At 40.4% G+C, this 23,185-nt stretch overlaps 2 protein-coding genes and 2 non-coding genes across 4 annotated transcripts; all 4 read left to right on the forward strand.

Annotated features, from left to right (window-relative positions):
- Positions 1 to 812: 812 nt before the first annotated feature.
- Positions 813 to 894, forward strand: trnal-aag. The gene has a single exon. It is a non-coding gene; the product is annotated as a tRNA-Leu (tRNA).
- Positions 895 to 5,074: 4,180 nt separating this feature from the next.
- Positions 5,075 to 14,053, forward strand: LOC118788748 (titin-like). Its single transcript, XM_036544782.1, has 3 exons — positions 5,075 to 5,088; positions 6,168 to 13,012; positions 13,128 to 14,053. Exons 1-3 carry the CDS (start codon positions 5,075 to 5,077, stop codon positions 13,424 to 13,426), a joined length of 7,158 nt encoding a protein of 2,385 aa, XP_036400675.1. The 3' UTR covers positions 13,427 to 14,053.
- Positions 14,054 to 14,115: 62 nt separating this feature from the next.
- On the forward strand, positions 14,116 to 22,740 carry LOC118788750 (titin-like). The gene is made up of 5 exons (XM_036544783.1): positions 14,116 to 14,695; positions 14,798 to 15,097; positions 15,181 to 15,756; positions 21,969 to 22,060; positions 22,717 to 22,740. Exons 1-5 carry the CDS (start codon positions 14,590 to 14,592, stop codon positions 22,738 to 22,740), a joined length of 1,098 nt encoding a protein of 365 aa, XP_036400676.1. The 5' UTR covers positions 14,116 to 14,589.
- On the forward strand, positions 16,886 to 16,967 carry trnal-aag. The gene has a single exon. It is a non-coding gene; the product is annotated as a tRNA-Leu (tRNA).
- Positions 22,741 to 23,185: the final 445 nt, after the last annotated feature.

Genomic DNA, 23,185 nt, shown 5'->3' on the forward strand with positions numbered 1-23,185 from the left:
TTCAGGATTGAAGAACATCTTTTTATCACAGAATGGCTCTTCTGTAATATTGCAATAAATTGTAATCAATATGGTTGATCTAACTCTGCACAGCTAAATGTAAGAACTTTGAGTGTCCCCCAGATTTCAGGCAATCACACACAGTGCAGAGCTGACTTAACATGGTACTTTAGCAGGAAACACTTTGAATTTCACTTTGGGAGCATCAATTTAGTAAATGATCATGAATTATTCCTGGTTTTGCCACGCCAACTGTTTCATTGCCATCCACCTGACAAATCAACATTTTAATCTATTTCATTTGGAACAACAAGTTGGAACACACAGACATATAACAAAAACTATAACCACAATGACAAACTGCAATAGTAGTATTTACCAACAGCAACGTCTTACTGGACATAGAAATACACTCTATCTTTCTTAGTCACAGTCTCAACACTGAAAAGTTTAGAGCCAGACTTTATTCCCCTGTGGATCTCTTAAATATAGCTCACAAGGTATATAGGCTTTCAGCTCTGAAGACATGCTCTTCTTAGAGTTAGCCCCCTACCCAGATATATGCATACTGTTTACAAACACTTTACTCCAGCTAGTTCCTACCATGGTCTGCGCCAGTCGTCTTTTTAATCTAAGGATTATTATTATGATTTTTTTTTTAATCGAGTGCAACTTTATGTATACTTACACGACTCCAAACCTAATCTAAAACAAACGTATACAAACAATAAATATACTGCATTACACTTTCTACTTTCCATAATATTGTTACCTATTATAAACTGTGGAGAATGTCACACATGTTATCGTATGGTAGCGTGGCCGAGCGGTCTAAGGCGCTGGATTAAGGCTCCAGTCTCTTCGGGGGCGTGGGTTCGAATCCCACCGCTGCCACAGCATGTATTTATCCCAAATTTCCCCGCCAGGGGATCAATAAGGTGTTATCTTATCTTACAAAACATCTGAATAAACACTTACAGGAAGCGATGCCATCAGCGATCTATATTTTAATAACAGCTGGAACGTAACACCACGATTCACTTCATATCCGGCCCTCGTTCAGGTGTAAGTGATTCGTAATGATTTTAACATCCATCACAGAGCGCCAATACCACTCGATAAATGTAACTAGGCTAAACCGCAAAAGGCAGAGCACCTGTGTGAGCGTTAGCGTGTGTTTAAGGAGAGAGACTCGAGTTTATCAGTTCTGTGGTTTTATCAGACTTACAACACCAGAAGTAAAGCCCCTGTAGGGAAGTAGTTTCCCCAAAATGAGCTGTGGAGTTAACGTTCCTTTGCAATCTGTAATTCACAAAACAGTAACAAAATATTCACTATGCTTGGCGCGAAGTGATCCGAAAATCCAGCGACGCCGCCCGTTCCTGCACCCAAACAGGTGAGTGAAAGGCAGCCTACGTATTGTAATAGAAGATGAAACCAAACGACATTGCAAATTTAGCCTACGAAGCAAGCTGATGTTTCATGTCATATTGCCATCCATTTTGTGCATTTGTCAGTACCAAGTATAACAAGTTATACTTGAGGTTTGTACCATTATATAATTTCTAACCTTTTAAAACATTAACTTCCTTCATTTTTTCTACCTATCTATTAAATGGAATATGGTGTATATGAACATGCAAGAGCTGTGATAATTTAAATTGTGGTTTTTAGGAACGTATTTAGCCTTCAGTAAGTTTGGGCTTTTGTTTCTGCTCCCCCCTTTCCTTTTGTGACAGTACTTCCCTACAACCAGCAGAGGGCACAATTTTTAGGAATTAGTAGGGGTACCTCTTAAAGCCACAGGGTGGTGCAAAGTCACAAGCCAGGGAGAGGTTATCCAGAAATGTGTCCACACCTGTGGCCTACATTGTTATTAGTCTGATACTACATTTGACAAAAGAAATGAATAAATAGAAATAAATTAAAATACTGCTTTGACTTGTTGTTCAAAGCCTTACAGCCATTTTCCGTTGAATGTTGAAGTTTTTGTAGAACTAAATGTTTCCTACTGCAACATGCATTTCAATAAAATTTGTCTGTATTGGTCACTGGATTCATGTCTCTGAAAATTAGCTTTATGGAGTAGAAAAAAAGGAATTGCCAAAATATAAGGCAATAGAACAGACAAAATAATACGGCTACATAAATCAAACGCTCATAAGTCATACCAGATAGATTAATCAGCTAATTAAGACCACTTTTACACATTCTGACAAGATGAGGCGTTTGATTACTTCCTGCTTTTCAAATGCACAGGCCTGGGAGAGGGATAGTACTGGACGGCACTCTCCTCATTTTAGATAACAGGTTACATTTGAGATTGTCAGATAAATCAAGTAAGAAATAAAACTGCCTGTGGAGCTTGCTCTCAGTTCCACATTTTTCTCTCATTTCCCAATACTCATGTCTTTCTGTTAACACGTCCTGTTTTGTGTCAGGACAAAGGAAATACTGTTATATTGTTTGTAATTTTCACCACATTACATTCTCATTCAGCAGAAAGTCTTATCCAGAGGGACTTGCAAAGTGCATCTAATGAATCTGCATAAAAAACGGGACACCAGGAGTCTGAATGCTTCCTGATCCTTTCCTGATTTGTAACAGAAACCAAATAAAAAATAACAAAACCAAAACTACAGTATCTAGCTGCAAAACCTGCCCTCTCTAGCAATGGTTCACTAGACATTCAGGCAGCTTGCAGCATGTGCCATTATTAGATAGACGGAGGCCTGGGGAGGAGGGTGGTGAGGAGGGAGTTATGGGGGGAATGTCTGAGGCAGACGCCTGGGCTGATTGAATCTGTCCCACTGATACCAACTGTATTCATTTGATTTCTCCAAGGGGACCTCAGTTCTGCACTTGAGAGTGTCACGTTACATCTTGAACCATATGCCATGACATTATTACATGCTTGTTGTCACATTTTAAGCAGTGAGATTCAATTACATTACAATTCCTCTTTGCACTAGTCAGTCTTCTATCTGAAGTAGATGTAGTAGGGGTTGAAGCCCAGTCCCAGAGAAGCACAGTTTGTAATGATACTTGATTTTACAAGTAGAGGTACAGTGAGGGGAAAAATATTTACCATTTAAATTATGTAAATTCAAAAGATTTTCCTAGCTGCTTTGAAAAGGGAGCTAACAGGGATACAGTATATGCTACAGGTGCTGCTGTAAACGTGGGCAAGGTACTTCTCCCAGTATTGCCTCAGTAAATATCCAGCTGTATAAATGGGTAACCTGTAAAAATTGTATCCTATGTAAGTCGCTCTAGATAACAGTGATCTGCTAAATGACAGGTATGTAATGCAAATGCCCTCGGTCCATCACTCAGACATTAAGTGGAATAAAACGCATGCAATGTAATGTAACACGTAATAGAATTTAGCCGTCTAAAGTAGCAATGTATTCATTTAATGAAACCCAGTGAAATTGGTTCAGTTTTCACAAACAGAAATTTTTATAGTGAGTAGGGCTGTCAGCGTTAACTCATTTACACATTTATGCATGCGATTAATTTCAAATGGGTAACGTGTTGAATGCAGTTAATGCAAAATAGTTGTTTTGACCCTTTCAGACACCCATAATTGGCTTTTTAAAGAAAATTTGCTAAGAATCGCTGCCTGTATGATGGCTACACAGACTGTGATGGAGAAAAAATTCAAAATTAAAGACTTCCAGATGGTTCAGTCCATAAAAGCAACGTAATTTGTGGTTTTTGTCAAATTACAGAAGTAAATCGAGTTTCAGTTACCACTTATAAGATAAACATTCTAATGTTAATAGTCAAAGTGCTAGTGACATGCAGTTTCATCAGAGTACAATCTTGGAGTGTGGAAATCACCACAGGTGTATGAATCAAACTGTGTCTAACACAGATGAAGTTAGTGGTTTAATTAGTTCAGTTGATTCCAGATAATATTTAAAGGTTCAGAGTAACTTCATATAGCCCATTTCCTTGAGTGTCATTAGTTGAGGAAGTATACATATACAGTATACATTCTGTTTCTGTTGACTAGAAGCTGACATGGCAAACTGTTGACTAGAAGTGACCATGGCAAACATGGCAAAAAACTACCACTTCATATAACCAGGTTACAAAACCCAGAACATTCCCTAGTAATTGCAGTATTTCTTTCTGGAAAAAGCTGATATCACCTGGATAATTGACTTGTGTCACTTTTGCATGTTCCAGGTGTTGTATAAGCAGGCCAGTTATTTGTGTATTTTGGGAAGAGATGTCAAAACCTGTCAGCAAAACAAACAGATTTGCAGTTTTATAAGTGGTCAGTACATTCGTCCCTTTCATGTAATCGGGGAGTCCTAGGTTTGAGTGACAGGGACAGCCACTTTCTCCTTTTGGTTCTGCACAAGTTGATGGCACTTCCATGCTTTAATTTAAGCAAGAGGGAAAGTAACATTTTGGTGGTGGTGTAGTGAACAGAATATCTTGGATAGTGTTAAGCCTCAGATTTTGAAGCCCTTTGTTTCCATGTTGGATACTTTTGAATTACTCAGCTTGGATTAACACCACCAGCACAACGGTAAGTAAAATGACTGACAGGTGTGAGGTTGCATAAAATGGCTCCTCAATCCCATGATCCCTTGAGTAGCTGACCAATGGGGAGTGGCAGTGAAGTGGTGATGCTGCTTGGTCCAGAGGTACATAAAGTAAAACAACAAGGTTAGCACTTCTGAGTAGTTGGAGCATTCCCAGCCTTGCCTCGGGTGTAGGGATTGCAAGGGAAAAGCAAAACTACACGGCTACAACTCTGTGTAGTTTTGTTTTTTGGGGTTCTTGTGAGGCTCAGCTATTCTCACATTGGATTTTCTGAAACATTTCAGGAAAATGAGATTTGTCTGAAGATATATAACTTCTGGGCTTAGTCCCATTGTTTCTAGGCACTCTTGTGAACACAAGTAAGTACATTTTGCTCATTAAACGTATGTATAACTGTTAGTTAGTAATACATGCAGCAGGTCACATTTGTGTATTTGGTGTGCATTCATATGGATTTACTTGGAAGGTCACTGAACAGAATTTTGTAAAAGTTATTCAGTGGTTGTATGTTATGGCAAACTTGATGTGAGTGGTGAGAACTGTGTTTTGAAAGTTGTGTTGCATAAAAAGCTGTGAAATATTGCAATGCTTTTAAACAAGACTTGTTGAGAATTAGTGCTTTTTTGCTTTCAAGGTTAGTATACAGTGGAATGATTTGAGAATATCCAAGAATAGCTCCTGATAGCATTAGAGTGGTGTCCCAGCTGGGCTGTGATGTCTTTTTAAGGGAATCAGCAGTAGCACTATCAGTTGCACCCCCAGCTATGTGGCACATGGTGACTGTCAATCAGGCTCGGGACAGTTTATTTTTTGGAGTCGGTCATTTCTGTCACTTGCATAGATTCCTGTCCTTACATATAGGAAGTTTATACAGTTGGGAAATACGTTTCATTTCAGCACTGAATGCTTTTGTGCACCTTTTTGGTTTTTTATGTGGACTTGGAAATGTTGGTGTTGTAGTTTAAAGGCTGTAAACTAAAAGGCTTGATTAAATCAGTATTGGATTAAATTTAAAGTTAAAATTGGATGTGATATCATTGTTGAAATATGTTTTACTAAGTTGTTTTTTGTGTCTCTGTGTCTTGTTTTCAGTTTTCTTATACCTATTTTAATATTGTATGTTTAGTATTAATTGCTTGTTTAATGTGTATGAAGTCATATGGATATAATATGATTCAATGCTTTTCCCCCATAAAGTGTTGTTGAATTACTGTTAACCATAATATAATTACCATTAACTTGCAACATTTGGCTCAAAAATGCAAAATTGCAGAGCATTAGTTAAAATATGGTTTTGTTGTGGAATGGGAGGAATTGTTCATGTTTATTAATACAAAAGTGTTGCAAATGGAAATGCATTTCTCTGAAAAAATCACACCGATGTCACTATTACTTACCCAATTCATAATGAAACATGAAGGCAAGTGATTTGTGGTTGCAGTTCTTCAAATTTATACACTGCCTTTTAAATTGTATAATCATGTAATATAGTTAAGATAAGAGCTATTAGGATTTAAGTGAAAAACTGACTAAAATGTGTTCAAGTGATGGTATTTTAATGATATCCTGAATTACACCCCACTTTCAATTGATATCTGTGACAGGAATGATGCTGGAAAATACACCTTGAGTTGGGAAAACAGCAGCGGTGCCAAGTCTGCATTTGAATCAGTGAAAGTATTGGACACACCGGGGGCACCCCTGAACCTTGCAGTGAAAGATATCAAGAAAGACGCTGTTGTATGGGAGCCACCACTGTTTGATGGTGGTGCAAAGATCAAGAATGATATAGTTGATAAGCGTGAATCACCCAGAAAAGCTTACTCTAATCGTACTACTAAGTGCACCACAACAAGCTTCAGGGTGGGAAATCTCACTGAAGGGGCTATCTATTATTTCAGAGTTATGGCTGACAATGCATGTGGAGTTGGCCTTCCTGTTGAAACAATAGATGCTGTGAAGACATCTGAGGTTCCTCTGTCAGTAGGAAAGGTAACTTTGACTGATGTGACTAAATCCACTGCCACGCTGGCATGGGAAAAACCAGATCATGATGGTGGAAGCAGGATTATGGGTTACCTCATTGAAATGCAGCCCAAAGGAACAGATACATGGGTTGTAGCAACAACAACAAAGACATGTGAAGGTACTGTAAGTGGACTAAGTGCTGGACAAGAATATCTTTTCCGCATTGTAGCTTTCAATGAGAAAGGCAACAGTGACCCAAGGCCATTAGCTGCCCCTGTTATTGCCAAAGATGTGACAATTCAGCCCAGCTTCAAAATGACCTTCAGCACCTATAGTATCAAATCTGGTGAAGATCTAAAAATAGAAATTCCAGTAATTGGCTGTCCAAAAGTTACTTGGAATAAAGATGGACAAGCATTGAAAGAGACAACACGAGTGAATGTTTCGAGTACAGCATCCTCAACAGTTCTTCGTATTAAAGAAGCTACCAGAGATGACTCTGGCAAGTACACAGTAACTGCTACAAACAGCGCTGGTTCAGTAACAGAAGAAATTGGAATTATAATCCTTGAAAAGCCAGGTCCACCAACTGGCCCTGTGAAAATTGATGAAGTAAGTGCTAACTTTGTCACCATCTCATGGGAACCACCAGTATACACAGGGGGTTGTCAGATAAATAATTATATTGTTGAAAAACGTGACACAACTACCACAAACTGGCAGATCGTGTCTGCAACCATTGCAAGAACAACTATCAAAATTACCAAACTGAAAACAGGATCTGAATATAAGTTCAGAGTCTTTGCTGAAAACAGATATGGAGTGAGTACCTCTTTGGACTCTGCACCTGTTCTTGTGCAGTATCCTTTCCAAGAACCTGGACCACCTGGGACACCAGTTGCCACATCAGTAACAAAAGGCCACATGGTTATTGAGTGGAAACCACCAATTAACAATGGTGGGAGTCCAGTTACTGGTTACCATCTTGAACGGAAAGAAAAGAACAGCATTCTGTGGACCAAGCTGAACAGGCGTATTATTCCTGACACTCGATTTAAGTCAAATAATCTTGAGGAAGGCATTAAATATGAATACAGAGTCTATGCCGAAAACATTGTTGGCATTGGTGTATCAAGCAAGGTTTCAGAGTGCATTGTAGCTCGTGATCCATGTGATGCACCTGGTGCCCCTGAGGCTATTGTTATCACCAGAAACCACATCACACTTCAGTGGACCAAACCACAATATGATGGTGGCAGTACAATCACTGGGTATATTGTGGAAACAAAGAAGCTACCTGATAACCAATGGATGAAGGCCAGCTTTACTAATATAATGGAGACTGAATTTACAGTCACAGGCTTAACACAAGGCCAAAGGTATGAGTTCAGAGTAATTGCAAGGAATGCAGCCGGTATTTTCAGTGAGCCCTCTGAAAGCACTGGACCAATTACTGCAAGAGATGAAATTGAACCCCCCACTGCCTCAATGGATTCAAAGTACAAGGATATTGTTGTTGTTAATGCTGGGGAAACCTTTGTCATTGATGCTGACATCTCTGGAAAACCAGTGCCTGATGTCGTATGGTTAAAGGATGGAAAAGAAATTGATAAGGCTACTCCAAGGATGGAAGTCAAAACCACCCTCCAACGCACAGTGCTTACAGTTAAGGACTGCATCCGAGTAGATGGTGGGCACTATACCCTGAGTCTCAGCAATGTAGGTGGAACAAAAACCGTACCAATCACTGTGAAGGTTCTTGATAGACCTGGTCCACCTGATGGTCCACTCAAAGTGACCGGTGTCACTGCTGAGAAGTGTTATCTGGCCTGGGGCCATCCTTCACATGATGGTGGTGCTAGTATTTCTCACTATATAATTGAAAAGAGAGAAACCAGTCGATTGTCTTGGACTGTTGTTGAACCCAAAATTCAAGATGTTAGCTACAAAGTGACCAAACTCCTATCTGGCAACGAGTACATTTTCAGAGTCATGGCAGTGAACAAATATGGCATAGGTGAGCCACTTGAATCCGAACCGGTGATAGCACGCAATCCATTCAAACCACCAGGTGCTCCTTCAGTGCCAGAAGCAAGTGCCATAACAAGGGATTCTATGGTTCTAACATGGGACCGGCCAGAAGATAATGGTGGGTCAGAAATTGATAGCTACATCCTTGAGAAACGTGACAAAGAAGGCATTAGATGGACTAAATGCAACAAGAAGAGATTGAATGATTTGCGATTTAGAGTGACTGGGCTCACAGAGGGACATTTTTATGAGTTCCGTGTCTCTGCTGAAAATGCTGCTGGTGTGGGACAACCAAGTGCTGCTTCAGAATTTTATAAAGCTTGTGATGCCACGTATCCCCCTGGTCCACCAAACAATCCTAAAGTGACTGACCACTCAAGCACAACTGTATCATTAGCCTGGAGTAAGCCCATTTATGATGGTGGTGCAGAAATAAAGGGATACGTTGTTGAGATGAAGGAAGCTTCTGAAGATGAATGGACTACATGCACACCCCCAACTGGTGTCCAGGAAACACACTATACTGTGAAAAGACTAAAGGAAAATGCAGAATATAACTTCCGCATCTGTGCTATCAATGTGGAAGGTGTAGGAGAGCATGCTGACATAACTGGCTCTGTGATTGCAGCTGAAAAACTTGAAGCACCAGAAATTGAACTCGATGCAGATCTTAGGAAAGTTGTCTCTGTGCGTGCAAGTGGAACACTTCGCCTCTTTGTCACAATCAGAGGAAGACCGGAACCTGAAGTAAAATGGACAAAAGCAGATGGTCCTTTGGCTGAGCGTGCACAAATTGAAGCCACAAGTTCATCCACTATGCTCGTCATTGACAATGTCACTAGATTTGACAGTGGAAAATATGTTTTGACTCTTAAAAATATCAGTGGAACAAAATCAGCTTTTGTCAATGTTAGAGTGCTGGACTCACCAAGTGCCCCTATTAACTTTCAAGTAAAGGATGTAAAGAGAGATTCAGTAATACTTTCTTGGGAACCTCCTCTCATTGATGGTGGAGCCAAAATAACCCACTACATTGTGGAGAAACGAGAATCTGCAAGAATGGCATATACCACTGTAACAAATAACTGCATAAGGAATTCATTCAGGGTTGATGAGTTACAGGAGGGAGGTATTTACTACTTCCGTGTTTTAGCTGTAAATGAACATGGTGTTGGTTTACCAGCAGAAACTACAGAACCAACAAAGGTTTCTCAGGCTCCTTTGTCACCTGGCAAAGTTACACTTGTAGATGTGACTCGTAAGACTGTAACCCTCTCTTGGGAGAAGCCTGATCATGATGGTGGCAGCAAGATCACAGGCTACACAGTAGAGATGCAAACTAAAGGAAGTGACAAGTGGACTGTGTGTACAACAGTAAAAGCACTTGAAGCCACTATTGATGGCCTCACACCAGGTGAAGAATACTCCTTCAGAATCGTTGCTGTGAATGACAAAGGCAAAAGTGACCCCAAACCACTTGGTACACCTGTGATTGTGAAGGACATTCAAATTCAACCTACTATTGATTTGCTGTTTAACACATACAGTGTTAAAGCTCGAGATGATCTCAAAATTGATGTTCCATTTAGGGGCAGACCTGAACCTGAGGTTTCATGGAAGAAAGGTGGTCATTCTTTAAAGCAGACAACAAGAGTAAATGTTCTGACAACCAAAACTTCATCCAAAATGACCATCAAAGATGCTACTAGAGAAGATGCTGGAAAATATGAAATCACACTAACAAATGCATTAGGCACCAAGACAGCTGAAATTTCTGTTATTGTCCTTGACAAACCAGGCCCGCCAGGTGCAATCAAAATAGATGAAGTAAGTGCTGATAGTGTAGCATTATCATGGGATCCACCAGAGTATGATGGAGGATGCCAAATCAACAATTATATTGTTGAGAAGAGAGATACTACCACCACAAATTGGCAAATTGTTTCAGCCACAGTTGCAAGGACATCAATTAAAGTTTCCCGCTTGACACAAGGTTCAGAATATCAATTCAGAATTTCAGCTGAAAACCGTTATGGCAAGAGCCATTCTGTAGATTCTCCATTAGTTGTTGCACAGTATCCATTCATGCCACCAGGCCCACCTACTAAAGTTCATGTTGCCACCGCAACCAAAACATACATGCTCGTCAAATGGAACATACCTGGTAGTGATGGAGGCAGTGCAGTTCTTGGATATCACCTAGAATGTAAAGAACCCAGCAGCATTCTTTGGACAAAAGTTAACAGAGGCCTCATTACTGATACACAGTTCAAAATGACTGGAATTGAAGAGGGCTTGCTCTATGAGTACCGTGTCTATGCAGAAAACATTGCTGGCATCGGGAAATGTAGCAAAGCCAGTGAGCCTGTAGCTGCAAGAGATCCATGTGATCCTCCAGGTCAACCCACAGTCACAAACATCACTAGAACATCTGTTTCTCTGTCTTGGACCAAGCCAGAGTATGATGGTGGAGCTATGGTGACAGGTTACATAATTGAACGCAGGGAACTTCCAGATGGTTGTTGGCTGAAGTGTAATTTCACGAATGTCCAAGAAACATACTTTGATATCACAGGCCTTACAGAAGATCAGCGTTATGATTTCCATGTCATTGCCAAGAATGCTGCTGGATTACTTAGCGAACCATCTGAAGGCACAGGACCTGTCACAGTAAAAGGTGATGTTGATACACCATGTATCACAATGGATGACAAGTACAGACAATTAGTAGTAGTGAAAGCTGGAGATGTGTTGAAAATCACTGCAGATATTGCTGGGCGACCTCGTCCAGTTGTTTCATGGGCAAAGGATGGTAAGGAAATAGAGGCTAAAGCTAGAGTTGAGATCTGCTCAACAGACACCAGTACCACAATCACTGTTAAAGACAGCATCAGAAAAGACTCTGGACAGTATGTTTTGACTTTACAGAATGTAGCTGGAACAAGATCATTGGCGGTAAACTGTAAGGTCCTTGACATGCCAGGACCATCAGCTGGACCACTGGAGGTAACTGGCCTTACAGCAGAAAAATGTGCATTGACTTGGGGACCTCCTCAAGAAAATGGTGGCGCAGAAATCTCCCACTATATTGTTGAGAAACGTGAAACAAGCCGTCTTGCCTGGACACGGGTATACGGAGACATGAAAGCTACAACATGCAAAGTTACTAAACTCCTCAAAGGGAATGAGTATATATTTAGAGTTTTGGCTGTAAATAAATATGGAGTTGGTGAAGCTCTTGAGAGTGATCCTGTCAAAGCCGTGGATCCATTCACCGTCCCAGGTGCACCCACAAATGTTGAAGTTACCAGTGTAACGAGTGAAGCAATGACAATCTGCTGGGAAAGGCCTGTCTCTGATGGAGGTAGTGAGATTTGTGGTTACGTCATTGAAAAACGTGAGAAGACAGGTCTCCGCTGGGTTCGTGTGAACAAAAAGCCTGTGTATGACCTCAGGGTTAAAGCATCCAATCTCCGTGAAGGATGTGAGTACGAGTACCGTGTTTATGCAGAAAATGCTGCTGGTTTGAGTCGTCCAAGTGAACCTTGCCCTCTAACTAAAGCTGAGGACCCACAATTCCTACCATCGCCACCTGCTAAACCAAAGATTATTGATTCAACAAAGAGCACGATCACTCTCAGCTGGAACAAACCATTGTTTGATGGTGGAGCCCCTGTCACTGGATACTGTGTGGAGTACAGGAAAAGTAATGATGATGACTGGGTGGTGGCTGTTCAGAACACAAAGAACACTGAGTTCACAGTTGTTGGACTTACATCCGGAGCAGAATATGTGTTTGTAGTTAAATCAGTCAACAAGATTGGTCCTAGTGACCCAAGCCCTGAATCTGACCCACAGATTGCAAAGGAACGAGAAGAAAAGCCAGTTTTTGAGATAAGCAATGAAATGCGCAAGACACTTATTATCAAGGATGGTAGCTCATTTAACCTGACTGTACCATTCAGGGGAAAACCAGTGCCAAATGTGATGTGGAATAAAGCTGATGTAGATCTTCGAGTAAGAGCAAGCATTGACACAACTGATACTTCCACATCAATAACAGTGGAACAAGCAACAAGAGATGACTCTGGAAAGTACACTGTGACATTACAGAATGTTGCAGGAACATCAGCTCTGACACTAGTAGTTAAGGTCCTTGATTCTCCTGGGCCACCTGCTCATGTTGACGTTAAGGATGTCACCAAGAACTCTGCAACAGTGACATGGGATACACCAGAAAATGAAGGGGGTGCCCCTGTGAAGAACTACCTTGTTGATCTACGTGAAGCTAGCAAAAAGGGATGGACAAGAATCACAAGCAACTGCCACCGTTTGACCTACAAAATGACTGATCTACAAGAGGGAGGAGTTTACTACTTCAGAGTTACTGGTGAAAATGAATATGGAATTGGTGTGCCAGCAGAGACTAAGGAAGGAACTAAGATCACAGGTATGTTTTTTTTTTTTTTCTTAAAACAGAAAGAAATGTAAAACTGTCTGATCAGCATTTTCATCTCTGAATTTTTATTTACTCTTTTTCATTTACTCTACTTTTTAAATTTCAGAAAAACCAAGTCCACCTGCAAAGCTTGGAGTAACTGATGTCACAAAGGACAGTGTCTCACTGGCATGGAGTAAACCAGAGCATGATGGAGGTAGCAGAGTCAAAAGCTACCTGATTGAGGCTCTTGAAAAGGGCCAACAGAAGTGGGTGAAGTGTGGCACAGTCAAAACCACCCATTTTGTTGTTAGTGGCCTGAGGGAAAATGGTGAATACTTCTTCAGAGTCTGTGCTGAAAACTATGCTGGTCTCAGTGATCCCAAAGAAATGGTTCTTCCTGTGGTTGTTAGACCGACTTGGTAAGTTAATGTTTATAATCAATGTGTATTACTGTTATTATTGTTGTTGTTCCTATTGTGTTGGCGGCATCCACCAGATATTAATCATTTGCTTTTCAATTTACAGAATCCTTGAGATTTACATGAAGAGTTTGGGGATTAGAGATTCCTAATCCAGTTCAAGATGTGGACAGACTTACATCACCATAAATTGACATTCATGCAAGCTTTAAACAAACACACATTGTGAAAAATGGAGGCACTGTCTGTCTTCATATTGCCTTCCAGGGAAAAACGGCTCATCTTGCTACCTGGACTAAAGCAGATGGAGAATTGAGTGTAATGGTCGATATTAATACTACAAAAACATTCAATACCCTAACCATTGAGAACATTACATTACATTACATCATTCAGCAGATGCTCTTACTCAGAGCGACTTACAAATGAGTGCATCACTTTGCTAAGAGTAGACATCGTAAGGTATTACAAGAGGTCAGTAAGATACAAAGTTAAGTGCTAGGCTTGTGTGGAGATTTTTTTTTGTGAAAATGGTAATCGATAGGATATATAGACATAGATGGGGGAAGGTAGATTATATTAATACTACAGAAACATTCGGTACCCTAACCATTGAGAACTGTACCAGATATTATGCGGGAAAGTCCACATTATCTCTTGAGAACAACAGTGGCCATAAATCTATCACATTTACTGTTAAGGTGCTAGATACACCTGGACCACCAGGACCAATTACCTTCAAAGATGTTACAAGAGGAGCTCTTACGTGGGATGACCCAACCAATGATAGAGGAGCCCGTATTCCTCATTATATTGTTGAGAAGCGTGAAGCTAGTTGTCCAAGTTAGCAGGAAGTTAGTATGAAATGCACTCGTCAGATCCTGAGAGTGAGTAACCATGCAATAACCTTGTTCAGAGTCATTGCAGAAAACCAGTATGGTCTAGGGAAACCCTATGAAATGACAGATCCAGTCATTGCCACTGAAGAACCTGCTCCACCCAAGAGACTGGATGTCATTGATACCATAAATTCTACTGCCACCCTAGCCTGGTTAAAGCCTGAGCATGATGGTGGAAGTCGCATCACTGGATACATAGTTGAAACTAAAGCAAAGGTCCGGAAGCGCTTGTAAGAAGTACTCGCATCAGTACACCAGCACACGTGCTATGGCCATTATCAAGGTCTGTGACAGAAATGATACCGGGAAGTACGTCCTGACTGTGAAGAATGCCAGTGGAGTCAAAACGGTTGCTGTCGACGTTAAGGTCCTTGGTAAGTGTATAGCAAACGGCAACACTACAATGAAACAAAGCAGGCCTCAGACACTTCTAAAAAATGATGGACATTTTATTTAATGTCACCTTTTTCTTCCAGATGCACCTGGACCTTGTACTGACACAATCAAAATCAGTCCAGTGACAGAGGAAAAATGCACTGTATCCTGGAAAATACCACTGGAGGATGGTGGAGACCCCGTCACTCACTACATTGCTGAGAGACGCGAAACCAGCAGACTCAACTGGGTGGTAGCAGAAACTGAGTGCAAGACTCTCTCTTGTGTTATTACCAGGCTGATAAAGAACAATGAATACATCTTCCGTGTCAGAGGTGTGAACAAATATGGGCCTGGTGTACCACTAGAATCTGAGCCTGTTATTGCCAGGAATGCATACAGTAAATATGATGTCTATTGTTTGGACAAAAGTTCATGGTGGTTAAAACGAAACTATTTCATTATATTTCTTGTCTCTTTTTAGCCATCCCATCACCTCCTGGGGCACCAGAAATCACAGCTGTAGGCAAAGAACATGCCATTATTGAATGGCTGAAGCCTGAGAGTGATGGTGGCAGCGAAATCAAAAATTACCTCGTGGACAAACGTGAAAAGAAGAGTGTCAGATGGACCAGAGTAAATAAAGACTACACCATATACGATACAAGACTTAAGATCGCTAGTCTTCTGGAAGGCAGCAATTACCAGTTCCGTGTCGCAGCTGTGAATGCAGCTGGAAACAGGCAGCCAAATGAAGCATCTGAACACCACATCCATTATTTCAAGTGGAACTACTTCTACTTTAACTTCTCTTACTCTATTGCAGACACTCCTGCTCCTCCCTCTGTTCCACGAGTGACAGATACTACCAAGCACAGCATTAGCCTAGCATGGACAAGACCAATGTATGATGGTGGAGCTGATGTCGCTGGATATATTCTTGAGATGCTAGAGGAAAGAACAGAGCAGTGGTACAGAGCGCATCACCTGGCCATTATTATCTTAAGTCATTCAAGTACTTCTTTGCAGAAGCAGTGCCACTTCTTGGAGGACTGCTTGGGTGCATTGTGTTTGAGTGTATCTGTGTGTTAGCTTTAGAATTTCACCTTGTCGGTAGTCTGGGCAGCCAATAAAGTAAGTGTACCACAGCGAATACATCTGCTGTGTTAAAGAACAAATGCATTAATTGCATGCCCTGCACTTTGGTTTTATTGCATTTATTATTGTAGCATTACCTATATATGCAGCCTCCTTGAATTTTATTAATTACTGATTTAATAAAGCATGATTGAAGCACCTCACAATGCCTCAGAGTTTCTTTTAATAATTCATTTTCCCCTATTACCGTAGAAAAATTACATAAAATTTTATTAGTTTTGAGAAGTGTTCGCTTTCCACTTTTCTTTTCTGTTCTCCATTCAGGATTGAAGAACATCTTTTTATCACAGAATGGCTCTTCTGTAATTATTGCAATAAATTGTAATCAATATGGTGGATCTATCTCTGCTCAGCTAAATGTAAGAACTTTGAGTGTCCCCCAGAATGTAGGCAGTCATACACTGTGTAGCAAAAAGAGTGAAGAGCTGACTTAACATGGTACTTTAGCAACACAACACTTTAGCAGGAAACACTCTGAGAGCATCAATTTAGTAAATGATCGTGAATTATTCCTGGTTTTGCCACGCCAACTGTTTCACTGCCATCCACTTGATAAATCAACATTTTAATCTATTTCATTTGGAACATCGTTATTTTCTAATAACTTTCCATTAGGAATGAGTAGGCTTATGCATGAAAAAACTTCACCACTTTAAACACTGAAGAACCTCAGCCCTTCTTTAATATGGTGTATATATAGACTTTCAAAATGCTGTTCTCAGAATTAGCCCCCTACCTACATATATTCATACTGATATATACTTTACTCCACAGCTAGTTCCTACCATGGTCTACGCCAATCGTCTTTTTAATCTAAGGATTATTACGATTAATTTTTTATCGAGTGCAACTGTATGTATACTAACATGACTCTAAAACAGACACTCCCTGTATACAAGCAATAAATATACTGTATTACACTTTCTACTTTCCAGAATATTCTTAGCTCGTATAAATTGTGGAACATGTCACAAACACACACGTTTGGGCTTGTTAGTTCATATTTCCGTATTGCAATGGCGTTGCCATATGGTAGCGTGGCCGAGCGGTCTAAGGCGCTGGATTAAGGCTCCAGTCTCTTCGGGGGCGTGGGTTCGAATCCCACCGCTGCCACAGCATGTATTTATCCCAAATTTCCCCGCCTGGGGATCAATAAGGTGTTATCTTATCTTACAAAACATCTGAATAAACACTTACAGGAAGCGATGCCATCAGCGATCTATATTTTAATAACAGCTGGAACGTAACACCACGATTCACTTCATATCCGGTCCTCGTACAGGTGTAAGTGATTCGTAATGATTTTAACATCCATCACAGAGCGCCAATAGCCTACCACTCGATGTAACTAGGCTAAACTAAACCGCAAGAGGCAGCGCACCTGTGTGAGCGTTAGCGTGTGTTTAAGGAGAGAAACTCGAGTTTATCAGTTCTGTAGTTTTATCAGACTTACAGGGGAGGGAAGTAGTTTCCCCAAATGAGCTGTGGAGTTAACGTTCCTTTGCAATCTGTAATCCACAAAACAGTAACAAAATATTCACTATCCTTGGCGCGAAGTGATCCGAAAATCCAGCGACGCCGCCCGTTCCTGCACCCAAACAGGTGAGTGAAAGGCAGCCTACGTATTGTAATAGAAGATGAAACCAAACGACATTGCAAATTTAGCCTACGAAGCAAGCTGCTGTTTCATGTCATATTGCCATCCATTTTGTGCATTTGTCAGTAACAAGTAGTATAACAAGTTATACTTATAATTTTTATAATTTTAGCCGTCAACTAACGTTGACGGCTAAAATGCAGCCCTTCCTCCACATTCTAAACCGTTTATTCCTCCAATTGTCTCAGCCAGAGGATTTTTTTTATTCAACAATGCAGGTGTAACGAAACATTGTGTTGAGGGGGGGAATACAACGGCTCGCTCTGGGGGTATCAGGTCGGCCTACCTCTGCCGTAGCTCATATTGGGACGCGAGTACAGCTACTATAGCTAGGAACAATCTCTTCTAATTTGTTATTTCATTATGATTCGTTTTCAGTGGTGTCCTACCTACAGAGCAAACAGCCCCATGAAGGGTAGGTACTGGGTAGCTTACTTTAATTATTAATAAGCGTATTACTGATTCACTAGCGGTAGTTGTATATAGGCCTACGACTGATTAGCCTGAACTAATTAGCCAAAGAAGCATAGCTTGCAACTGTTCATATGTAGACAAGCGGTGGCAAGCAAACCGTTCACTCCGCTGGCTAGATAATGTTGTTACATTGCTAGTTGATGCATTCTAATGTTAAAATCTGTTTAGGAAGCTAATTTCTTGTTCGTTTGTGTACTCTGTATTATTTTGAAATTGTTATTGTTAAATGCTTGTCTGTAGGAGGCTAAATTTCAAAATTGCAAATGAATTGTGCCGAACGCAGCAGTAAGCCAGCGAAGCCCTTCAAAGTGGACGTTGGTTCCATTGACCGTTTCCTGGTCAGAAAAAAATACTGTCTTATTTTTTTTAAAGCTGTATTTACTGCACTTTGTCCTTTCCTCCTTCGTCTCTATCAATGTTCAGACAGAAGACAACAAGCACAAAACGAACAAAATGTCAGAAAATGGAAAGTGCAAAGAAAGGAAACAGGTTCTGCAGAGCTCAATTTCAGAAATTTGAAGCACTTTTCAGCTGCGCTCATGATTATTACTAGTTTGTCTTATTACTAATTTCTCCCTCAGCCCCCAATGAGTCCAACATTTTGATCATTTTTACACTTTGAAAGATAATTCAGCAAAGTTTAAAACAGTTTTTAAACCAACTTTTTTTCACAGTTGTACCATTTAATTATATGAAGTCAATTTTTAAAATATATTCAGTGATATTCACCCCTTTGCCTGCTGCATCCAGAGCCAGGCTAACAAACCAGAGACTGATACAGGTTTCACAGGATTCACAAATGTTAAAAAATGTTTTAAAACCCACGGAAATAAACCTCCATCTGAGTACAGTATAAAAAACAGGTATGCTCCCCATAGGTGTGGTTGGCAACTTGGGCTTCCAACATTCACCTCAAGTTTACATGCATTTGGTGTCTGTCCATGCCTGCAGTAGTCCTGGTACAAAATATACCATTAATCCATACTATATGCTGGTTGCTAAGATGTGTTTCATTTTCTACCCTTGTTCACAGTTCAGAATGATATTTATTGTTCAGTGTTGACCGCAGAGTTTGAGGCATATACATTTTTTTTTATGTATTCCACAGGAAGCCACCTAAGACAGTGGAACATGATGGTTCCCATCATCAGAGAAAGCACTGGCCTTTACCAAAGAATGCCTGGTAGGCAGTTAAATGAAACTTACTGTGGCCATCTGCACAGATGCTACCTCCATCTTGAAACTTCGGGTTTGTACCATCATATAATTTTCTAACTTTTTTTGGAAAAGTAATCTTGATTTTTTTTTTCTACTACCCAATAACAAGCATTTATTATATAGACTATGATATATATATATATATATGAACATGCACGAGCTGTGATAATTTAAATTGTGGTTTTTAGGAACGTATTTAGCCTTCAGTAAGTTTGGGCTTTTGTTTCTGCTCCCCCCTTTCCTTTTCTGACATTACTTCTCTACAACCACCAGAGGGCACAATTTTTAGGAATTAGTAGGGGTACCTCTTAAAGCCACAGGGTGGTGCAAAGTCACAAGCCAGGGAGAGGTTATCCAGAAATGTGTCCACACCTGTGGCCAAGTAACCTATATGTTACAAAATTATATCACAATAAATTGCAATGACATAAAGCTAATTTATTATTATTTACACTAGATTTGACAAAAAGAAATGAATACATAAAAGGCTGCTTTGACTTGTTCAAAGGCTTACAACCATTTTCCATTGAACGTTGCAATTATTATGGAACTGAATGTTTCCTACTGCAACATGCATTTCAGCAGAAAAGCACAATAAGGGGAATTGCCAAAATATAAGGCTATAGAACAGACAAAATAATAAGACTACATAAATCAAAAGCACATAAGTCTGTCTGCCAGATAATTGGACAGCTAAGACCATTTTCACACATGCTGACAAGATGAGGCATTTGATTAATTCCCACTTTTCATGTCCATAGGCTTGGGAGAGGGTTAGCGTTGGACTGTGTACTCCTCATTTTAGATGGCAATTAATCAATTCAAAAATAAAACTGCCTGAGAAGCTCAACAATATTCCCTACATATCAAACAGAAGTCTAAGTAACTGAAACAGTCTGGACGTTAAGAGCACACTTGACTGACTTGGGATTATAGTAGTATATATCCACAGTTGGTTGTCCTTACTGTCATAAAATTTTCAAAGCTGTTACAAAGCAGCATAGTGTCATCTATATCAGTGTCCTCTTAAGTGACTACTTCCAATTTCTCACCTGAAGGCAATGTTTGTGATACAGCAGCAATCAGTTTCCAGAAACCATGAATGACATGAACTATAGCCATATACAGTACTCATTAAGCCCTTCCTCTTATTTGCCCTCCATTTGTTTGGAGGGGTAAATGGGGGGAAAAAATACATCTGTGGGAGAAAGTGATACCTACCTGGGAAATAAGAGGCTAGAATTTTCACACTTGGATACAAACCTAGAAACCCCTATTCTGTGCAGCGATGTCATTTTTACCTCTTTAGGCAGACACTTGAATTTTATGGTCCTGCATGTGGCCTTTTATGCAGCTTTGATCTCCAAACCCCAAACAACCACAGGTCTGTTTACATGTTTATGTACTTTACACTCTCTCTCAATCCACATTGACCTGGGTCAACAGGCCAAGCAGAGCTGTGTGAGGCTCTAGTCAACATGGTTGTAAAGGACTCCATTTTCAGTAGCTGACCATGAGGGATTCGGAGCTTTTGTACACAACCTTGATTGAAATCTTCCAAAGCAGACAGGCTCTGAAAATGTTGGAATCCCATTATAGCTCCAAAAAAAGATTCCTGAGGTGCACAGCAGCGATTATGCAAGTCTGTGGCAGCACCTGTAGAATCAGTGACAGCCACTGCCTTTCTGTTCCTGGTATTCGTGTTTACAGATAAATATGCCAATTTCAAATGTATTGTTTTGAAAATTGCCTGCCAGTTATGTGAAAAGTACACTAAAGCTACATTTTGTGCAGGGCATGTTGGATGAGTGCCAAATTTCTTTTGAGAATATTCAGTCACACTAGAAAAAGGTATTGGTATGCTGAAGGCAGTGTCACCGCTGGTGTAGATGGAGAGGGTGAGCAGGTGAAAAGACTAAAACTGAGGGAAATGTGGTGCTGCAGGGAAGTCCTACTGGGGTATGAGAGATGTGACATCTTCTGCCTATCCTTACGGTAGCAGTTGATATTTTGAAGGAAAGTGTTTTAAAGTTGTTTTAAAGGCAAGGAACTACACAATTTGGGTGCAGTTAAAAAGGAGACTAAGTTATACATGGACAACTCTTGCACAACTTTTTGGCATTCTGCTCAATGTGATGGAGCATCTGTGATCAAAGAAGCTCCAGCTCTTCATTTAAATGGATCTGAATCAAACATGATGCATCCAATCATGCAAAAAATTCTACAGCTGGTTATGAACCAGAGGCAGCCAGAGAAACTGTACAACCACCTGTTGCTTTGCTGCTTTGATGATTCCCGTTACATATTTTTTGCCTTTTTTTCTTGCCACTTTTCTGGAGCTTCATGCGGTTTGCTCAGTTTTGCCACCAGGGGGTACATGTATTTCAGATTACCCATATACTGTTCAGACAAGTAGCCACAGCCAAAATAGTCGTATTACCATTCCCAACATTCGAAATAATGTTAAAAATCAAAACCAATGTAAAGAGTAGGGGGAAAGGAAAGAATACAGACAAAAGAGGGAAGAAGATGAAGACCCAAATGAATAGACCAGACCATAGAAAGGGAAGGACACTAGGGTCCGGGGAGGGACACCAGGCCACCTTTGATGAGGTGATTTTGGGTTTGTCCGTTCTGAACACAAATTAATAAACAGCAAACCACAGAACAAAAATTAGTTGGAAGTGAAAAGGATCATTTCTCCTCAGAGAAATCACTTTTGAATCACTTTTCTGTGTCAAGAGATGATTATGCCCTCACTGAAGATCTTGGCAAACTGCCTAGGAAGTATTTGAAGGTGGAGGAGGTGGTGAAACAGCTGCTCACACCAGGAAATATGACCCTGCAACTGGTGAAGGTGAGAGACACAAGGTTCAGTAGCTATAGCATAAACTAATAATACTTTTAATCAGGGTGGGATATGTTTTTACAAATTGGCAAGTGAATATAACTTTACGGGGCCATACTGAGATGACATTATGTAGCATTTTGTTTGTCTTCAGACTGACAAAATCAGAAGCCTGCTGCATCAACCGGCAGTGTAGCATAGTGGTTAAGGAGCAGGACTCGTAACCGAAAGGTTGCCGGTTCGATCCCCGCTGGGACACTGCTGCTGTACCCTTGGGCAAGGTACTTAACCCACAATTGCCTCAGTAAATATCCAGCTGTATAAATGGATAACATTGTAAAGAACTGTAACCTATGTAAGTCGCTTTGGATAAAAGCGTCTGCTAAATGAGTAAATGTAAATGTCAACCAGTCTGATGTAGCCAGTTCTACTATGCCATGCAAGGATTTTAGTAGTGGGCATTTCAACACTTTACGGAGCTGAATCATTTCTTGAAGTTCAGCATTAAGATGTGGTTCACTAACTTTTGTTGAGCTCCTGTGGTCATTGCACCCACCCACGCAAAGAGGAAAAAATAGCATTTGAGAACTACTTATCCACTCACCGTTGGACTACTGTGTGAAAAGACCTTTTGTGTGAAGTTCTTGCGACTGACCATTTGTCAGGCCAGCCTCATCCTGGAAAGCTGAGGAAAGTTCTTGCTCAAGCTCACCTTTTAAAATGCAAATGCTTTCTTCCTAAGGTGATGGTAAGGTGATGGTGAGACAAAGGGTGGGAAATGGGAATTGGGGGAGGGGTAGCGGGGGTGGTGGTGGTGGTGGTGGTGGTGGTGGTGGGTTGTGCTTAAAAAGCAGTGTCTTATGATTGTTCTGTGTCTGAGTTGAAGACCAACTACTTTTGCTATATTAAAAATTAAGACTTGAATCTACATTCATTTTCATATTTAGAAAATCCACTTTTATTTTCACACTTGACCAATTTGGAAGTACATGAAAGTCTGAATAGGCCTGATATTTTCTTATCTTTGAACCTCCACTTTACTCAAAATACTGAGAATTACCTTTGTTGGAGAAATGCTACAGACCACCACTAATTTGTTTTTTGATAATGATAGGCCTGTACCTGATTCATAAA

Source organism: Megalops cyprinoides, chromosome 14 (assembly GCF_013368585.1).
Source record: "Megalops cyprinoides isolate fMegCyp1 chromosome 14, fMegCyp1.pri, whole genome shotgun sequence".
Lineage (NCBI taxonomy): Eukaryota > Metazoa > Chordata > Actinopteri > Elopiformes > Megalopidae > Megalops > Megalops cyprinoides.

Excerpts from the sequence above, each read along its gene's own strand:
- LOC118788748 (XM_036544782.1), top strand. Across the intron at positions 13,013-13,127 it reads GGAAGGAACTAAGATCACAG|AAAAACCAAGTCCACCTGCA; the intron begins GTATGTTTTTTT and ends TTTAAATTTCAG.
- LOC118788750 (XM_036544783.1), top strand. The coding sequence starts at position 14,590 with ATGGCCATTATCAAGGTCTGTGACAGAAATGATACCGGGAAGTACGTC. Across the intron at positions 15,757-21,968 it reads CTTCTTGGAGGACTGCTTGG|ATCTTGGCAAACTGCCTAGG; the intron begins GTGCATTGTGTT and ends CCCTCACTGAAG. Across the intron at positions 22,061-22,716 it reads TGACCCTGCAACTGGTGAAG|GCCAGCCTCATCCTGGAAAG; the intron begins GTGAGAGACACA and ends ACCATTTGTCAG.